A 16,418-nucleotide genomic window follows, 5' to 3' on the forward strand; every position below is an offset into this window, starting at 1 on the left:
AAAAAAGTAGTTGGAGTTATTTAAAATACTGCTTCCTCATTTATAAAAGGGATTACTGGTATTTATTTAAAATCTTTTTCTTTACATATATTCATTTTTGTTTTAAATTTGGGGTTATTGTCCTTATGCTGAGCAGAAATATGCATTACATTATCTTACATATATGTAAGTTAAAATCTTTTCTAAATATCTAAGAATACCTTCAGATAAAGTCTTCAGAAAGCATAAGCAACTATGTGCAGATTATTTGTAGCACAATTCATTGTTTGGTGTTTGTCAAATTATACTCTCTTAAAGGTGGGAGATAAATCTCAGTATATATTTTTTAGAAGGGTGAAGTGTCCGTTACGGTTTCATGTTAATACTATATCAACGTATTTTTAGACAGTATGTATGGAAGGTTGCTTTAAGCATCGGTTAAATATTTCAATTAAATATTTCAAAGCTTAAAGCTGTGACTTTTCAAAGGGTAAGAAATAAAAGTTGTTAGACTTTAAAAGTGAAAACGGTGCCTTTAAGTGACTGTGAAAGTTACTATTAAATGCTAAGAGATTGCCAATAAAATCCTGAGACTGAAAAATAACTTTGTGAACAAAAGTGAGTACTTGTTGTTTATACACCTCTTTATTGCCAGCCCCCTGGTAACTGAAGGTGTAGTCCATGGTCTTCCCTGGCCCCCACTGTTCAATTACTAAACTTGTTTATTACAAAATCTGGGATTTTTTTCTCTTTGTTTTTTAAGACTTTATTTATTTTTAGAGGCGGCGGGGGGGGGGGGGAGAGGGGGAAAAGGAAGAGAAACATCCATGTGCAAGAGATGATCAAGATGCCAGTTGTCTCTTGCATGTGCCCTGGCTGGGAATCAAAAGGGCGACCTTTCAGATTGCAGGCCGGTACTCCATCCGTCCACTGATCCACACTAGCCAGGATGGGATTTTTTTCTTTTAGCACCCAAATTTAAGGTTATTTAAAATTTTTTCTATAGCACTCATGGAAAGTAGTGATTTAAGTGAATCTGATAGGCTTCATTTTACAAGGGAAAAATTAAACCCAATATAAGTTTAGTGACTACTAGAAAAGCTGTAGCAACTCATCCTTAGGTCACTTGTTAGTTTCCAGTTTCAGAAAAATAAATTGTGTCCTTAAGTCCTGAGAAATGCATCTGCCACAATTATCCTGTTGTTTTGATATAGAAAAATATGGTTGGATGTAAGAAAATAGAAGGCAAATACCAAAATATTTTTATAGATCAGTGCTTACTACTTAACTTCTGGTTAAAGTCTGTTATAAATTTTATCATATACCAATATTTTAAAATGTGAAAACTAGACAAATGGATATTTTTTTTACAGTCAAAAGTCCATTTATGTGTTATATCAGAAAGTAGTGGCTTCCATTTAAGAAAAATATAAGGGGAATGATCAGTTTACTACCATTTTTTGGTTTCTAAAATATATTTTTCTTATTTCATGATTATAGGAAGATCATAATCAACCATTGTTTGGAGTTCAGTTTAACTGGCACAGTAAAGAAGGGGATCCACTAGTGTTTGCAACTGTGGGAAGCAACAGAGTGAGTATTAAGGGATCTGTTTGGCATTTGGTTAGACTATTACACTAGATTCTGGTGTTAAATAATAAGTGTAATTTATTTTAAAGGGTACATTTAAAAAAAATTATATTGATTTTAGAGAGAGAGGAAAACATCCACTTTATATATGCATTCATTGGTTGATTCTTGTATGTGCTCTGACTGGAAATTGAACCTGCAACCTTGGCATATTGAGAAGACGCTGTAACCAGCTCACCTCCCTGACCAGGACCTAAGTGTCATGATTTTGAGATAAATTTTATATAGCTAGTTAGACATTATTATTCCTTTCTTCAAAATGAAGCTCTCTAAATGTTGTCTAATTAAACCTAGAATTCATGACTGAATATACATAATAGTTGTTGAAAGTATTTTAATTGTTTGCAGTAAACATTTGATTTGTTTTTATTTTTGAGTATCTTGAACTGAGAAAAGCGCATGAAAAAACAATGCTGGGCACTTTTTTCCTAAGTAGTGCTGTGCATTTACTTTTTTTTGTTTTTTAGGATTTTATTTATTTATTTTTAGAGAGAGGAGGAGAAGAGAGGGAGAAAAAGAGGGAGAGAAACATTGATCGGCTGCCTCTTGCACGTGCCCCAAACTGGGACTGGACTCATAACCCAGGCGTGTGCCCTGACCTGACCGGGAACTGAACCAGAGACCCATTGCTTTGCAGTGCGATGCCCAGCCAACTGAGCCACACTCGTCAGGGTGCTAGGCACGTTTTTAATGTAAATCATTATTTAACTTTTTAGTTGAACCAGGGACTTAACATGTGGATTGTAAAGATTTATTCATTCATTTAATTTACTTCTAAGTGAGTGGAAAACAGGGTGCTCCCTAGTGCTTTCTACAGGGTCTCAGGAGTTTTACAGTAAATTGAAGTCACTTCAGGGGGAAATCGTTCTAAGTTTTTATTAGGCAACGTTCTGGGTATTCATCAGTACTGTAGTAGGAGTCAAGAGGAATAATATAGAAATAGGTTGGTGTGTTCAGAAAAGAAAGATGAAGGGAATGGACTAGTTGGATATGGACTGACAAATACAAGTCACGCTGCTCACCTTCAGCTCAAGAGGGAAAATGAGGTGAATCTGAGAAATGTTCTGTAAGTTATTTTAGTTGAGTAAAATAAAATTTTATGCTTTTTTAGTATTGTGCTAATCTTCTTAAAGAAATAAAAGAATGTAGCCCTGGCTGGTGTGGCTCAGTGGATTGAGCGCTGGCCTGCAAAACGAAAGGTCACTGGTTCGATTCTCAGTGAGGGCACATGCCTGTGTTGGGAACGTGCAAGAGGCAACCATGTATCTCACACGTTGATGTTTCTCTCCCTCTCTTTCTCCTTCCCTTCCCCTCTCTCTAAAAAAGTAAATAAATAAAATCTTTAAAAAGAAAAAACAACTAAGAGAATGTGATTTTTTTTTTAACGTAGTGTGGTGCTTTTTTAATGCAGTTACTTACTGTCTAATGGCTACTGTAATTGGAAGCTATCTTCAGACCAAAAGAGGATGCAGAATTAATAGAATAAAATGGAATTTATTATAGGGTAATTTACTTGTGGGAAGATTGGGCTGGAGTAGACAGACTGCCCAGTTTTGCACAATTTTCTGCTAAAGACTCCTGTTCCTGTACTGTTTTTATAATACAACTCAGGTACTATTGATTGACAAGACAGGGACAAAGAATGCAATAGTGCCTGGGCCCATACTTCTGGTGGTCAATACTGTCACGTTTGTTATTCATCCTGACCACTACTAACAAAAGTATTAGGGTCACATTTTAGGGAACACAGATAATCATTAACTAGAAAGCTTTCATATGCTTACTAAGGACATTGAGGTTGGTCAAAGGTGAGAGCATGAAAGGAAACAGATGGAGATGGTTTTTGTTCAGATCCACCTCTATACACCTGTATTTGTTTTCTCTTTTTTTTAAATTGAATTTATTGGGGTGACATTGGTTCATAAAGTGTTTTTTTTTGTTTGTTTGTTTTGTAGAGAGTAATGTTTATATTCACTCCAAGAAAGGAGGGGGGCATGGTGTGAAGAGATACACCAGCATTGAGGGGTTGGAGCTTTGAGCTTGTATTGGATTATAATTGGATTAAAAAAGGGTGGAGGTTGCTGTTGTGTGACCCCTGGGCTGTTGGGCTATTGTAACAGGAGGCTGCAGTTAGTTCCACTGTTATCTTCTGCCTGTGGCTGCAGGGAACAGTTAGTGGTTAGTTCTGTTTTTGTTTCCAGTAATTTCCAGTCTGACCTCTGGCCATGAAGATGGACAAGGAGGAGGCTGTCCTCAGGGTCCCGAGAGACACAGAGTCCAGAGAGACAAGAGAAGGATTAGAACCTTCCTTCCTAAACCTAAACCTCACAGAGACAGGGTTAAGGGGTTAGCCTGGGTCCAGCTTCCGCTGCCCACTGCTCCTCTAGTTCCAAGTCTCAGGAGGCCAGAGGAGAGGGAGAAATAGAGAATGTCCCCATATGGACCACCAAAATGATAGGGTAGTTGGTGACAGGGCTGTGAAAGAATTCACAAAGAGAACAAAGTGTAAAGATTTTATTTGCTTTCCAAGAAAGGAGAGGGGCATGGTATGGAGAGAGACACTAGCCCACAATGTTTTTTCTTGGTGTTGATATTCTGTTCTCAAAATTAACTTGCTAACAGGGAGTTAGTATTTTAATAATATATTCTGGAAATTATGTAATACCTTAGACTTTATAATGTTTTCCTTATATTAAAGGAGCTATTTTCTTTTTTCTTTTTCTTTTTTTAAGAGGGAGGGGAAAGGAAGGAAAAACGGAGGGAGAGAAACATCAGTCGGTTGCCTCGTATACATGCCCTGAGCAAGAATTGAACCCACAATGTAGGCCGGTGCCCTGACCAGGCATCCTTTTGCTTTACAGGATTGTGCCCAACCAACTGAGTCATACTAGTCAGGGCTTAAAGGAGCTATTTTAAAACAGTAGTTTTCGTAGTATCTTAAATATACAACTGTGACTAAAATATGTTTAAAAGCTAAAGAATGCGTTTCTGTGTTTGAGATAAAATTTACTGTGTTTTGTTTTCATTAGGTTACCTTATATGAATGTCACTCACAAGGAGAAATCCGGCTATTGCAGTCCTATGTGGATGCTGATGTATCCTTTCCTGAGTTTTCCATATCTTTGGGTAAAGAAATTGACTTTTCATAAGTACACTGAACCTTTTCTAAATTAATTAGTTCCCTAAAGTTATATTATTCTTTCTTAACCTTAACCGGTGCTGTTCCTTTACTACCAACTAAGAAATTTCTGGTATCTAGGTATCTAGTTTTCCTAATCTCTAGAAATGCATTGTGGGGTAGATAAGAGAGAGGATGGTATGGGTGGCTAGAGGTGAGTGTTGGAAATGCAGTAGTAGACAAATGATAAGAGAGTAGCTAAAACCTTCTTTTTGTTGTTGTTTTGTTTTGTTTTCAGATTATAAGAAAGTTTATTTAGAAGGTTACAGAGGCAGTAGAAGTGAGCCAGCTGGGTTGTATAGGCTCAGGAAACAAGTTACAGAAGCAGAAGGGCCCTTGGCCCTTAAGAAAGGGAAAGCCAAAGGTAACACACTTGGAGGGGAGAAGAGGGCACAGGGAAAGGTGTGGGCATGCTTCTGTTTTTTTGTGTGTGGTTTCGTTTGTTTTTACCTTGCTTAGAATGTTATCATTTCAGGGTAGTTATATAGATGAATTTGGGTTGATCAGAAGCTAGGACTGGAAGTCCTACCAAGTATTTGATCCACAAAGCCTACAGGGAAAAAAACACACATGTCCAGTTTGTTTAGGAAACAAAATAATGCAAAACATGGGTTCATAAGAAAACTTTTTTTAAAGCCAAAGGGTTAGATAGAAAAGCTTGATGATAAGATGTTTCAAATAGATAGATCTATTTGAAAACTTAGTGAACAAGACAAGATTTTCAGTCTTCCCTGGATGATAAGGAAAGAAGTGACCTGTAGCCACATTGGGAAGGTCTGACACAGGAAAAAGTGGAAAACTGAATAATGGTCTTTGTCTAGAGGCACATAGTTAGAAGTAGTGTCATAGAGCAAAAGTCTGCAAAGTATAACCCCTGGGTCTGGCCATCTGTTTGTTTTGTTTTTTGTTTTTTAATTAAGATAATGGACCACCCACCCGCTTTTGTAAATCAGATTTTATTTGGATACAGCCATGCCAATCCTTTAGACATACTGTCTAGCTGTTTTAAAAACAGTTAGGCAAACAGCTACATAGTGATCAAAGTTTAGTGGAAGGACTGGTTTTGTTTGATCACAGATTTTAAACCTAAAAGTCACCATTGCTTAAATCTGGTAGTATAAAGAATAGTAAGAACTTACATGTCAAAACTTTAGCAGTTCTTTGGAGGATTCCATGTATTGTAATCGTTGATGTGTTTACTTATCAAAAGCAAATTATATTTCTTAACCAGCATTTTGTAGGCTGATGAAAACTTTTATACTTGTGCATGGACATATGACAGCAATACAAGCCATCCTCTGCTGGCTGTGGCTGGATCTAGAGGCATAATCAGGATAATAAATCCCATAACAATGCAGTGCATAAAGGTGGGTTTTCTGGTAAATTGTAGATCTGCTTGCTTTCAAATGCACATCTGAGAAAACTTGTCATGTTGAATTTAAAACTAAAAGAATTAATGCCTACAATTTCTAATTTGGTTGTATTTTGCTTATTGCATCATTTAGACAAGTCATCATTTAAAAAATTTGTTTGAGAGAGGAAGGGAGGGAAGGGGAGAGAAAGAGAGAGAAACATTGATTTACTGTTTCACTTATTTATGCATTCATTGGTTGATTCTTGTATGTGCTTTGACCAGGGATCGAACCCACAACCTTGGCGAATCTGGTGATGCTCTAATATCTGAGCTACCTGGCCAGGGCTATTTGCATTATTTTCTTTCCTTCTGCCTTGCCTTATTCTGAGAAGCTCTAAGTGAATAACAGAAGTGTGAGTCCATTTTTCAAGCCACCTTAACTAGGGTTGAAATGTTGGAAGTTGATACTAAGTTTTACATATCACTTTAAAAGATTTTTTTACTGCAAGGACACAGAATTACCTGAGAATCTTTTAAATCTTTGCCTTGCCTTTGCTAATCCAATCGAATTAGACTATCAGCATGTGGGACTTGAGCACCTTTTTTTTCTTCAAGTTTTTTGGGTGATTTAATATGCAACCAAGGTTGAGAACCACTACTATAAGTGAAACTATTTTTTCATTCTCCTAAGATTAATGAAAAACAATTTATAGTTATTTTTCTTAGCAAACATTTACTCACAGATTAAATATTTTACAATAGAATTTATTTTTATATGAAAGTTGATATGTTTTCAATTTATTGTAGCACTATGTTGGCCATGGAAATGCGATCAATGAGCTGAAATTCCACCCAAGAGATCCAAATCTTCTCCTTTCAGTCAGTAAAGGTAAGAGAAGGAAATTATTATTTTGTAAGGGACAAACTTCGAAGGAAAAAAAGGCCATGTATAAAAGTAATTTATAACAGTAAGTTTTACTAGGAAAAAAAAAATTACAGGCTATATTAGCATCCCCAAACCAAGAATTGGGAAAAGGGACCATGAAATACACTGTTAAATTAGGTAGAAATAAAATAATTGGTACTGGGGATTAGTTTATGTTACCCTTATTTACTATATTGCATTTTCAAGATAGATTTGCAACTATCACTCTCTGCAGTAATATAAGAAATAATGCATCTGAAAATACATGTTGCCTTTATATATAAAAACTTTTGTTTTATAATGGATTCTTTATAGAATTTCTTAAAAAGCAAAGTTATGCAGCATAAGCTCTTTGATATATTTTTCATACTTGTTTTATCATTGCCTTTCTCTGTATACCTTTATCAGCATTATAAATTTGTTCTGGTTCAGACAGGCTTCTTAATTTTTTCTGAGCTCTTTGGAATGGTTTGGGTTGTTACTGCTACATTCTGTTCCTGATTATCCTTTCTCTTTTACTTCTAAATTATTACTCTAGACAAGTTTCTTTTCTTTATTTTTAATTTTTAATGATTGATTTTAGAGAGGGGAAGGGGGGCAGAGAGAAACATCAATTTGTTGTTCCACTTATTGATGCACTCATCAGTTGATTCTTGTGTGTACCCCGACCAGGGATTGAACCTGCAACCTTGATATATGGTTGCAGGTTCAATCTAACCAACTGAACTACAGGGCCAAGGCCTTGTTTAATTTCCAAAAGACTTGTCAAATATATAACCCCTCCTCCCCAGTCTGTTCAAATTAAAACTCTTAGGAAATTGTTTGTTTTTGGAAATTGACACCTAAACACTGATAAACTATTTTTTTTAAAGATTTTATTTATCTTTAGAGAGAGAGGAAGGGAGGGAAGCATTGGTCAGCTGCCTCTTGCACATGGCTCTCAAACCAGGCATGTGCCCTGACCTGGAATTGAACTGCCAGCCTTTCCCTTTGCAAGATGCCAACCCACTGAGCCACCGTGGTTTGGGCCTGATAACTTTCTTGATAATATTAATTGGGGTCAGGTGTTATTTTACAAGTGATAGAGGCCATAATACCTTATTTGTATTAACTATTGTAACTTTTTAACCATTATAACTTTTATTGTAACCCTGCTCTTCCCCCATTGTGTCAGTAAGAGCACTTTCATCAAACAGCTTTTCAAATGAATAGGAATTTTGCTGCACACAATACCATCACAAAAGTGAAAGAACAAATGACAGAGTAGGAGAAATTATTTCTAAATCATTTATCTAATAAGGGCTGTTACAGTTCAACAGTAATAAGACATTCAAACTAAAAAAAGGGTAAAAGTTTTGAATGACATCTTTCCAAAGAACATGCACGTATGTCTGGTGAGCACAGGAAAAGGCATTCAGTATCTCATTAATCGTTAAGGAAATACAGATCAAAAACACCTGCTAGAATACCTGTAACACAATAAAGTGTGTTGGCTAGGATGTGGAGATAACCCTCCTCCCCCATATTACTGGTTGGAATGTAAACTGTAGCCACATTGAAAAATAGTCTGGTAGTTCCTAAATAGTTAAACAGAGTTACCATTCTTGGGGGTGGGGGCCAGGGTGGTGTATGTAACAAATGCCTATGTAAAAATTTGTAAATGATTGGAATCAAATCATTTTTATGGCAGTGTTAAATTCCACTACATACTAACACAGTGTGTATTATAAGGTATTAGCACAGTATGTATAAAACAATTAGTAATAAGTACATTGTAATTAGTATAATTTGTACATTGTACAGTGTAATGTGTGCATTGAAGCTAGTGTGTAATACAAGGTCCAGCAGAAGTAATACCCCTTGTTTATGGGTTTTATGATTTTTATTACAAAATCATAAGCATGTAATTTTGTAACATAACTATCACATTCAGGCACACCATATGATTTATATTTTTTATTGCTGTACCCTATTTTGTTATTAAAATAGAAAATGAGATTGCTTGAATTAGTTACAACTTTATTTTTATTTTTTTCTCACTATCAGTATGCTTTATTTAGATTTGCAAGAAATAGAATGCCAACTGTCATGTTACCAGTTTTTTGAGGTCTTTAGTAAAGAATTTTACTTTTTTGCAGTTTTTATTGATTTTTATTGGGGTAACACTGGAAAACAAATTTATACTGGTTTCAGGTACACAATTCCATGAAACATTCTGTACACTGCTGTGTGTTCACCACCCCATATGGTTATAATTTTTAAAAGGTCTATAATACTATAAAATTGTCATATATGTAGATTTTGATTGTTTTTGGACTTACTGTAGAAATCTTATAAATCTACTCAGTCTTTTTAATACATAAATGGATATGGGGGAGGGCAAAGTTAATGTCTTGTTCTGTGGCATAATGTAAAACTTCCATCAAATCCCTATGTATTTTCTTATCTTACAATGTATCTATATCAAGGTAAGGTATTATTTAAAGGAAATTAATAAGTTAAAAATATTTTTAAGACCACAGATACTTCTTTTCTTGAAAGTGTGGGCTGATACCTAGCTAATTGTATATGTGATGTGAATATTTTAAGTGATAATAGAAAAAGTCATCTTCATTTGCGTTAAGTCCAAACTCGTACCTTTAACTTCTTTAAAGAGGTTTTGTAAGTCCACAGTAAATGAATGATAAAAATTTATCTTAATTTTGTTCTGTCTACACTAGATCATGCTTTACGATTATGGAATATCCAAACGGACACTCTGGTGGCAATATTTGGAGGTGTCGAAGGGCACAGAGATGAAGTTCTAAGTGCTGTAAGTTGAAAGCTGCAGGCAGTGACTTTCAGGTGCACATAGTTGTGAACAATCTCACCCAAACCCCAACTCTTTCCTTAGCATAAAGCATATGGTTTCTTTTCATATAGCCTGCTGGCAGGCATGCCATTTACTTGTGACATTCAAGGTTTTTATCTTACAGGTGAAGGAATAAAGCAAATAAGGTTCTTTGTATTTTACCTGTACTCATGCACTGTTTTATACCTGTGCATGGGTCTTATGGAAGAATACTATGAACTTGCTTTTTTTCTTTTATTGATTTAAAATCACTGAGTTAACTTTTGTTTTGCTGTTTCTCAGTTTTAAAGGAAAAGGTTAAATTAATTAGCAATTAAGAAATTTCATCTTTCATTTGCAGGATGTGTTTTATTGTGCTCATACTGAGTTTTAGATAACTCTTGTTGATGGCATGGTGTTACCTTATAAGTGTTTTTAATTAGGTTTCAGATTTTGATACTAGCTTTACATATCTTTCATTTATAATTTAATCATTTCGTAGTTTTACAGATGTTCAGTTTTGTTTTGTTTTGTTTTTTTCATTAAACTACATAAAGGGGCACCATATTTTAAATAGTGTAGCCTTTTATTTGGAAGTAATAAATATTCCTGTAGTTGCAGCTTGTATGCTTTTGTGGGAATCATTCCTACCTTAAGAAACCCCGCAAATTGGCTTTTCTAAAAGTTGAAGTAGCGTTCTTCATTTGGCTTTATATGTGAAAAAGCCAAGATTACCATTCTTTATTAAGAATTTAAAATTAGAGCTACTGGCTCTAACAGTGCCTTGTTGCTGTTGACAAGTGAGGTAATTAGGAAAAGTAGTAGCAGCCATCTTGTGAATTCGTTAATTAATAAAATTATATAGATTTCAGGTGTACAATTCCGTAATACATAATCTGTATATTGTATTGTGTGTTCCACCATCCAAAGTCGTCATCTTCCATCACCATATACTGTTCCTTTTTTTTGTTTTTGTTTTTCTTAAAACAAGATCAGGTGACAGTCTATTTCTTCTGTATAATACAGAATTCAGTATTAGAGAGACAAATGTGTGAAATTTTCGTTAACGTGTGTACCATGCACTAAATTAAATAACATATCTGTGCCACCGTGTCTTATCCATGAAATAAGGTGGAAATAGGGTTGTTATAATAGATCATCTGTTAGATGCATATTAAAAATTTTGTAAGTAACATTATAAACATGTTATTTTCTTTTAGGAATTTTTAAAAAATGAACTCTTAAGATCCGTATAACTGAAGTTTTTGACTTTAAATGTATAGATGAAATTTCAGTTCAAGGACTCAGAGCTTCACATACAGATGTCAGTTTCATTGCTTGATTAGGGTTGGACAAAGAAAAGAAATACAACTACTCAGGTTTTTGTGTCATACCTCATTACTCAATTTATCTTCAAAATCAAGCAAAGGAAATACTTTAAAGTTCATTGACAGATAAAATGAAATACAGCTTTTTTGTCTTTCCTGTTGTATAAACTCATTTACTATGATGGTGACAAATCATGTAAAACTAAATCTTGAAAGCAGTAAAAAACTCTTATTTCATATGTAGATGAATCCCAAAATGTTAGTGTTGTGGTTTGAAATACAGTTTTCACAATACTGTGCATCAGGTGAAAATTGAGTAGATAATTAGAAAAATAATTTAAATAGTTAACTTAAGTTTTTTTGTTTTACATACAGGATTATGATCTTTTGGGTGAAAAAATAATGTCCTGTGGTATGGATCACTCTCTTAAACTTTGGAGGATTAATTCAAAGAGAATGATTAATGCAATTAAGGAATCTTATGATTATAACCCAAATAAAACTAACAGGTAACATTGTGACATTTAAAACAAGTATTATTCTCATGTTATTGAATAGTTTTACTTTTTCAAAAATTGTTATTTACTTTTACTTTTTCGAAAGTCCCCAACACTGAGTTGAGGAGCCCCTTTTTTTAAAATAATCTACATACCATAACTTCACTGATTTTAATCTAATTTATTTGTGGTTCATTTTTTCAAAATCCTCTTTAAATTGTGTTTTCTTTAACTTTGTAGCACATTTCATTTATTTTTATTGAGGTATGCATATGGTGGGCCTTTTAATTTATAAAAATTTTAAGTCTCTTAACGTAATTGTGGAATAGAGCAAAGGACCCTTTAGAATGTTATTAGCATTATTAGTCAACAGTGTAAAATTTAATTCAAGACAGTAAATCTTTAATTTTATTTTTTAAAGTATTTATTTATTTTTAGAGAGAGAGGAAGGGAGGGAGAAAGAGGGGGAGAAATCTAAATGTGCAAGAGATAATGTCTATCAGTTGCCTCTCACATGCCCCACCAAGTGGGGACCTGGCCTGCAATCCAGTCATGTGCCCTGATTGGGAATCAAACTGGTGACGTTTTGGTGTGCAGGCCGGCACCAAATCCACTGAGCCACACCAGCCAGGTTTTTTAAGTGGGATTCTTAGTTTTAATTCATGATAATAAAATGCTTCCTTTTGACTGCCACTTGTTTCACTAAATGGAGAAAATTCAAAAGTGAGGGCCTTTCTCCAATGGGACTAAGAGGTGGGCACTTTGCTATATAATGCAATTATATATATATATATAGATATGTATCTATATATATATATAGAAAAAATATATATTTTTATATATGTGTGTACACATACACACAGAGTCTGGCAGAAGTAACGCCTACTTAAGTGTGGTTGGTAAGGTAATAATACAGGTGTAATAATTAATGGTTTTAATTTGAAAATTTCACCTAAAATGTCATATGGTGCACTTAAGTGTGATGATATTATGTTACAGAATTACATGCTTATGATTGTGTAAAAAAAGATTTTGTAATAATGAAGGGGAGTTATTTGTGCCAGACCCTGTGTATATATTTACATTTTTAAATGTGTTTATTTTTAGAGAGAGAGGGAGAGAGAGACATTGATTTGTTATTCCACTTAGTTATGCATTCATTGGTTGATTCTTATATGTCCCCTGACCAGGGATTAAACCAGCAACTGTGGTATATCGGAATATGCTCTAACCAACTGAGCCACCCAGCCACAGCATTCTTAATATATTTTTGAAATGCTAACACTTTCACTTTAACTGTCATATGTTTGTATGTTAGCTTTGTTGCCCTTTTTTTTTTTTTTTTTTTTCTTTTTAAGCAAAGAGCTAGAATTTATTTTCTGGTTACCAAGCCAGACTATTAATGGATTGTTGGTTAAATTCGTAGTCATGAGTAAACATTTCAGTGCACTAACATTCATCAAACCTCAGTGGCTCTAAGGGTTTATACAACTTTCAGATTTCTGTTTTAAAACACCCAAGAGTTAGTACAATACCAAATTTATGTTTTAATATTGGAACTCTGGATTAAATAGAAATTATATTTCACAATTTACAGAAAATAATCGTGAGTTATATTGGTCTTCAGAAGTTTAACGATAGATTATAATATGTATTTGATTTAAAAACAATTAACAATTAGAGCAGAGCTAAGAACTTACATCAGATTATTAATAACATTTTAATGTTTTCATAAAGAAAAGATCCCAGAATTTGTATTGGAAGGAATGTTAGAAATGAATCAGCCCAAAATCCCTTTTTACATATGTGAGAAAAGTAAAGAGAGGACCTGTGACTTGCCAAGACATAATTCATGGCATATAAATCTTCTACAGTTATTTCAGCACAAAAAGTGAATCATTACATAAGAAATGTTGGGTATACTTTTAATTAACTATAGAATTGGTATCAACTTCTAGTTTATGGTCTTCATGCAAACTTTCTTTTTTGAGAGAGAGATGAAGGGAGCTAGAGCAATATCGACTTGTTGTTCCACTTATTTATGCATTCATTGGTTGATTCTTGTATGTGCCCTGACAGGGGATTGAATCGCAACCTTGGCCTATTGCTGCTTTAACCGACTGAGCTACCTGGCCAGGGTTTCACACAAACATTTTAAAGGGAAAAAATGACACCATACTTTTTTCCCCCCCTAAATACAGGAAAAGTCCTAACTAATAAATGTCAAATTCCTGTCAATAACCATTTTCAGAAATGGTTGCTCAAGTCAGGACTCTCATGTAATAATTTTAGCAGCCTTTGGAATGATATCATTGTTCCTAGAAAAATGACTATCTTTTGAAATAATTCAGATGTGTTGACTTTCATAGACTAATATTAAAGGATTGAATAGGTATTTACTGTGAAAAACTTTTAGTTCTGTAAACAGATGTCTTTGCTTATCATTGGTTAGATAGCCAGAATTGATTAAATTTGGCCTATATATAGTATATAGGAAGGTAGGAAGCTGCATTTTTTTTTTAATTGTATTTTTTCCATTACCATTTATCCCCCTATACCCCAGAAGTTCCAGTTTTTATAAATGAAATTTCATAGGGTAAAAACAATTGAATTGACAGCTGATAATGGAATAAAACATAGAAACAAAAATGGAGTAAGACTATAGCTCTGAATAAACAGACAACAAGGTATTCAGTTTTCTAGGAACAAAGGAAAATCAATGGTCATATTTTATTTTTCAAAATTTTATAAATCCAAAAAGAAAAATTAGTGTAATTCTACTATACTTTTTTTCTCTTAACTTTTGACATTTCCATTTCAGGCCATTTATTTCTCAGAAAATTCACTTTCCTGACTTTTCTACCAGAGACATACATAGGAATTATGTTGATTGTGTGCGATGGTTAGGTGATTTGATACTTTCCAAGGTATGGTAATTGCTGTTAAGCTGTACTTCCATTGTTCGTGTGAGTTGGATCTTTTTAGGGAGCACGGTTTTTTATGCAGTTTGGTAAATTGGATGGCAGATGGGAAATTGCTGTGTTTTTTTTTTTTTTTTTTTTTTTAAGTCTCATATTTTGATAGGGTTGGAAAGTTGCTGGCTTAAAACATCCTAATGAATTATAATTTGTGCTCCAATAAAATGAAAAATGTTAATTTGTAAGATGATATTGTGATACCCAGTGTTACTGTAAAATAAACCAATATTTAAAGCCAGTACTAATAGGGTTTTGTTTTGTTTTTTTATGTTTGTGTCCATTTCAGCAAACTTTTACATATAAACACAGACAGCTGGAGTTGGCTCATGGGCTGTATAGTTTGCCAACCCCTTCTCTAGAATGTTGATATGTATATGTATATATATTTATTTTTTGCTGATAATTTAGAGAAGTTGTTGATGACGTCATCTGAACATTTAGGATTGTCAAATTTGGAGAAATTGCTATCCAGTTTCTTGTGTGGATTTTAGGGCACTTCATGTTTTCTTGGGCAGAGCCTTATTTTTTTTCTTGATCTTGCAGATAGTTTCACCTGGGTTTTTTTTTTTTTGGTTTTTTTTTTTTTCTTTTTACCTTTTGATCTTGAAATTAGATTCACAGGAAGTTTCAAAGATAATGTAGAGAGGCCCCATATTGCCCTTCCCCCAATCGTTATGTGAATTATAACACAATATCAAATCTAGGAAATTGACATTGTATAATGTGTGTGTCATTTTATCACATGTGATTTTGTCACGTCCAGAAAGTTACAGCATGGGGCCTTTTAAAACTTTTTTTTTTTTCCACTCATTAATGCCATCCAAGGTGTTGTGTGTATCAGTACTTCTCCCTTTTTATTGCTGAGTAGTTATTCCATGGTATGGGATGTACCACCGTTTATTTAGCCATTCCTCTATTGTAGGACATTTTGGTCCTTTCCAGATTGGGGCTATTACAAATAAAGCTGCCAATGAACAATCGTGTACAGGTTTTGTGTGGACTTACTTGTAAGTTTTCATTTCTCTGGGATAAATGCCTAGAAGGGCAATTGCTGGGTCATGGTTAAGTGTGTTTAGTTTTTTAAGAAACTGCCAAACTATTTTCCAGAGTGGCCGTCCCATTTTACATTCCCACCAGAAATGTAAGAGAGCTCGAGTGTCTCGGAATCTTCGCCGGCATTTGGTATTGTCACTATTTTTTATTTTAGCTGTTCTGATAGGTGTGTAGTGATATCTCATCGTGGTCTTAATTTGCATTTCCCTGATGGCTAGTGATGTTGAACATCTTTCATGTGCTTATTTACCATCCATATATCCTTTTCGATGATGTCTCTTCATATCTTTTGCTCATTTTCTAAATGGATTGGTTTTTGTTTTTATTTTTACTGTTGAGTTTTGAGAATTCTTAATATATTCTAAATATGAATCCTGTGTCAGATATGTAGTTTCCAAATATTTTCTTCCAGTCTGTAGCTTGTCTTTTCATCCTCTTAACAAGGTCTTTTGCAGAGCACGTTTCTAATTTTGATGAAGTTCAATTTATTGATTTTTAAAAATTATTTTATGGATCATGTTTTTGATGTTATGTTTAAATGCTCTTTACCAAGCCAGAGATCCTAAAGATTTTCTCCTGTGTTTTCTTGAAAAAGTCTCATACTGTTATGTTTTGTATTAAATAATATGATCCATTTAAAGTTAAT

At 34.0% G+C, this 16,418-nt stretch overlaps 1 protein-coding gene across 2 annotated transcripts in view; it reads left to right on the forward strand.

The window, feature by feature from the left end:
- EED (embryonic ectoderm development) overlaps nt 1–16,418 on the forward strand; it is a 33,354-nt gene that overhangs the window by 8,496 nt on the left and 8,440 nt on the right. The window contains exons 3-10 of one of the 2 annotated variants that reach the window (XM_054576392.1): nt 1,480–1,572; nt 4,659–4,724; nt 6,049–6,174; nt 6,969–7,050; nt 9,807–9,898; nt 11,620–11,753; nt 14,563–14,668; nt 15,827–15,901. In XM_054576392.1, coding sequence (XP_054432367.1) covers nt 1,480–1,572; nt 4,659–4,724; nt 6,049–6,174; nt 6,969–7,050; nt 9,807–9,898; nt 11,620–11,753; nt 14,563–14,668; nt 15,827–15,901 — 774 coding nt within the window. The remainder of the gene's footprint in view (nt 1–1,479; nt 1,573–4,658; nt 4,725–6,048; nt 6,175–6,968; nt 7,051–9,806; nt 9,899–11,619; nt 11,754–14,562; nt 14,669–15,826; nt 15,902–16,418) is intronic. The other variant, XM_054576393.1, reaches the window with a different exon arrangement.

The sequence above is a fragment of the Pteronotus mesoamericanus genome, unplaced genomic scaffold (genome assembly GCF_021234165.1).
Source record: "Pteronotus mesoamericanus isolate MK-2021 breed Mesoamerican mustached bat unplaced genomic scaffold, CSHL_Meso_final contig_33, whole genome shotgun sequence".
NCBI lineage: Eukaryota > Metazoa > Chordata > Mammalia > Chiroptera > Mormoopidae > Pteronotus > Pteronotus mesoamericanus.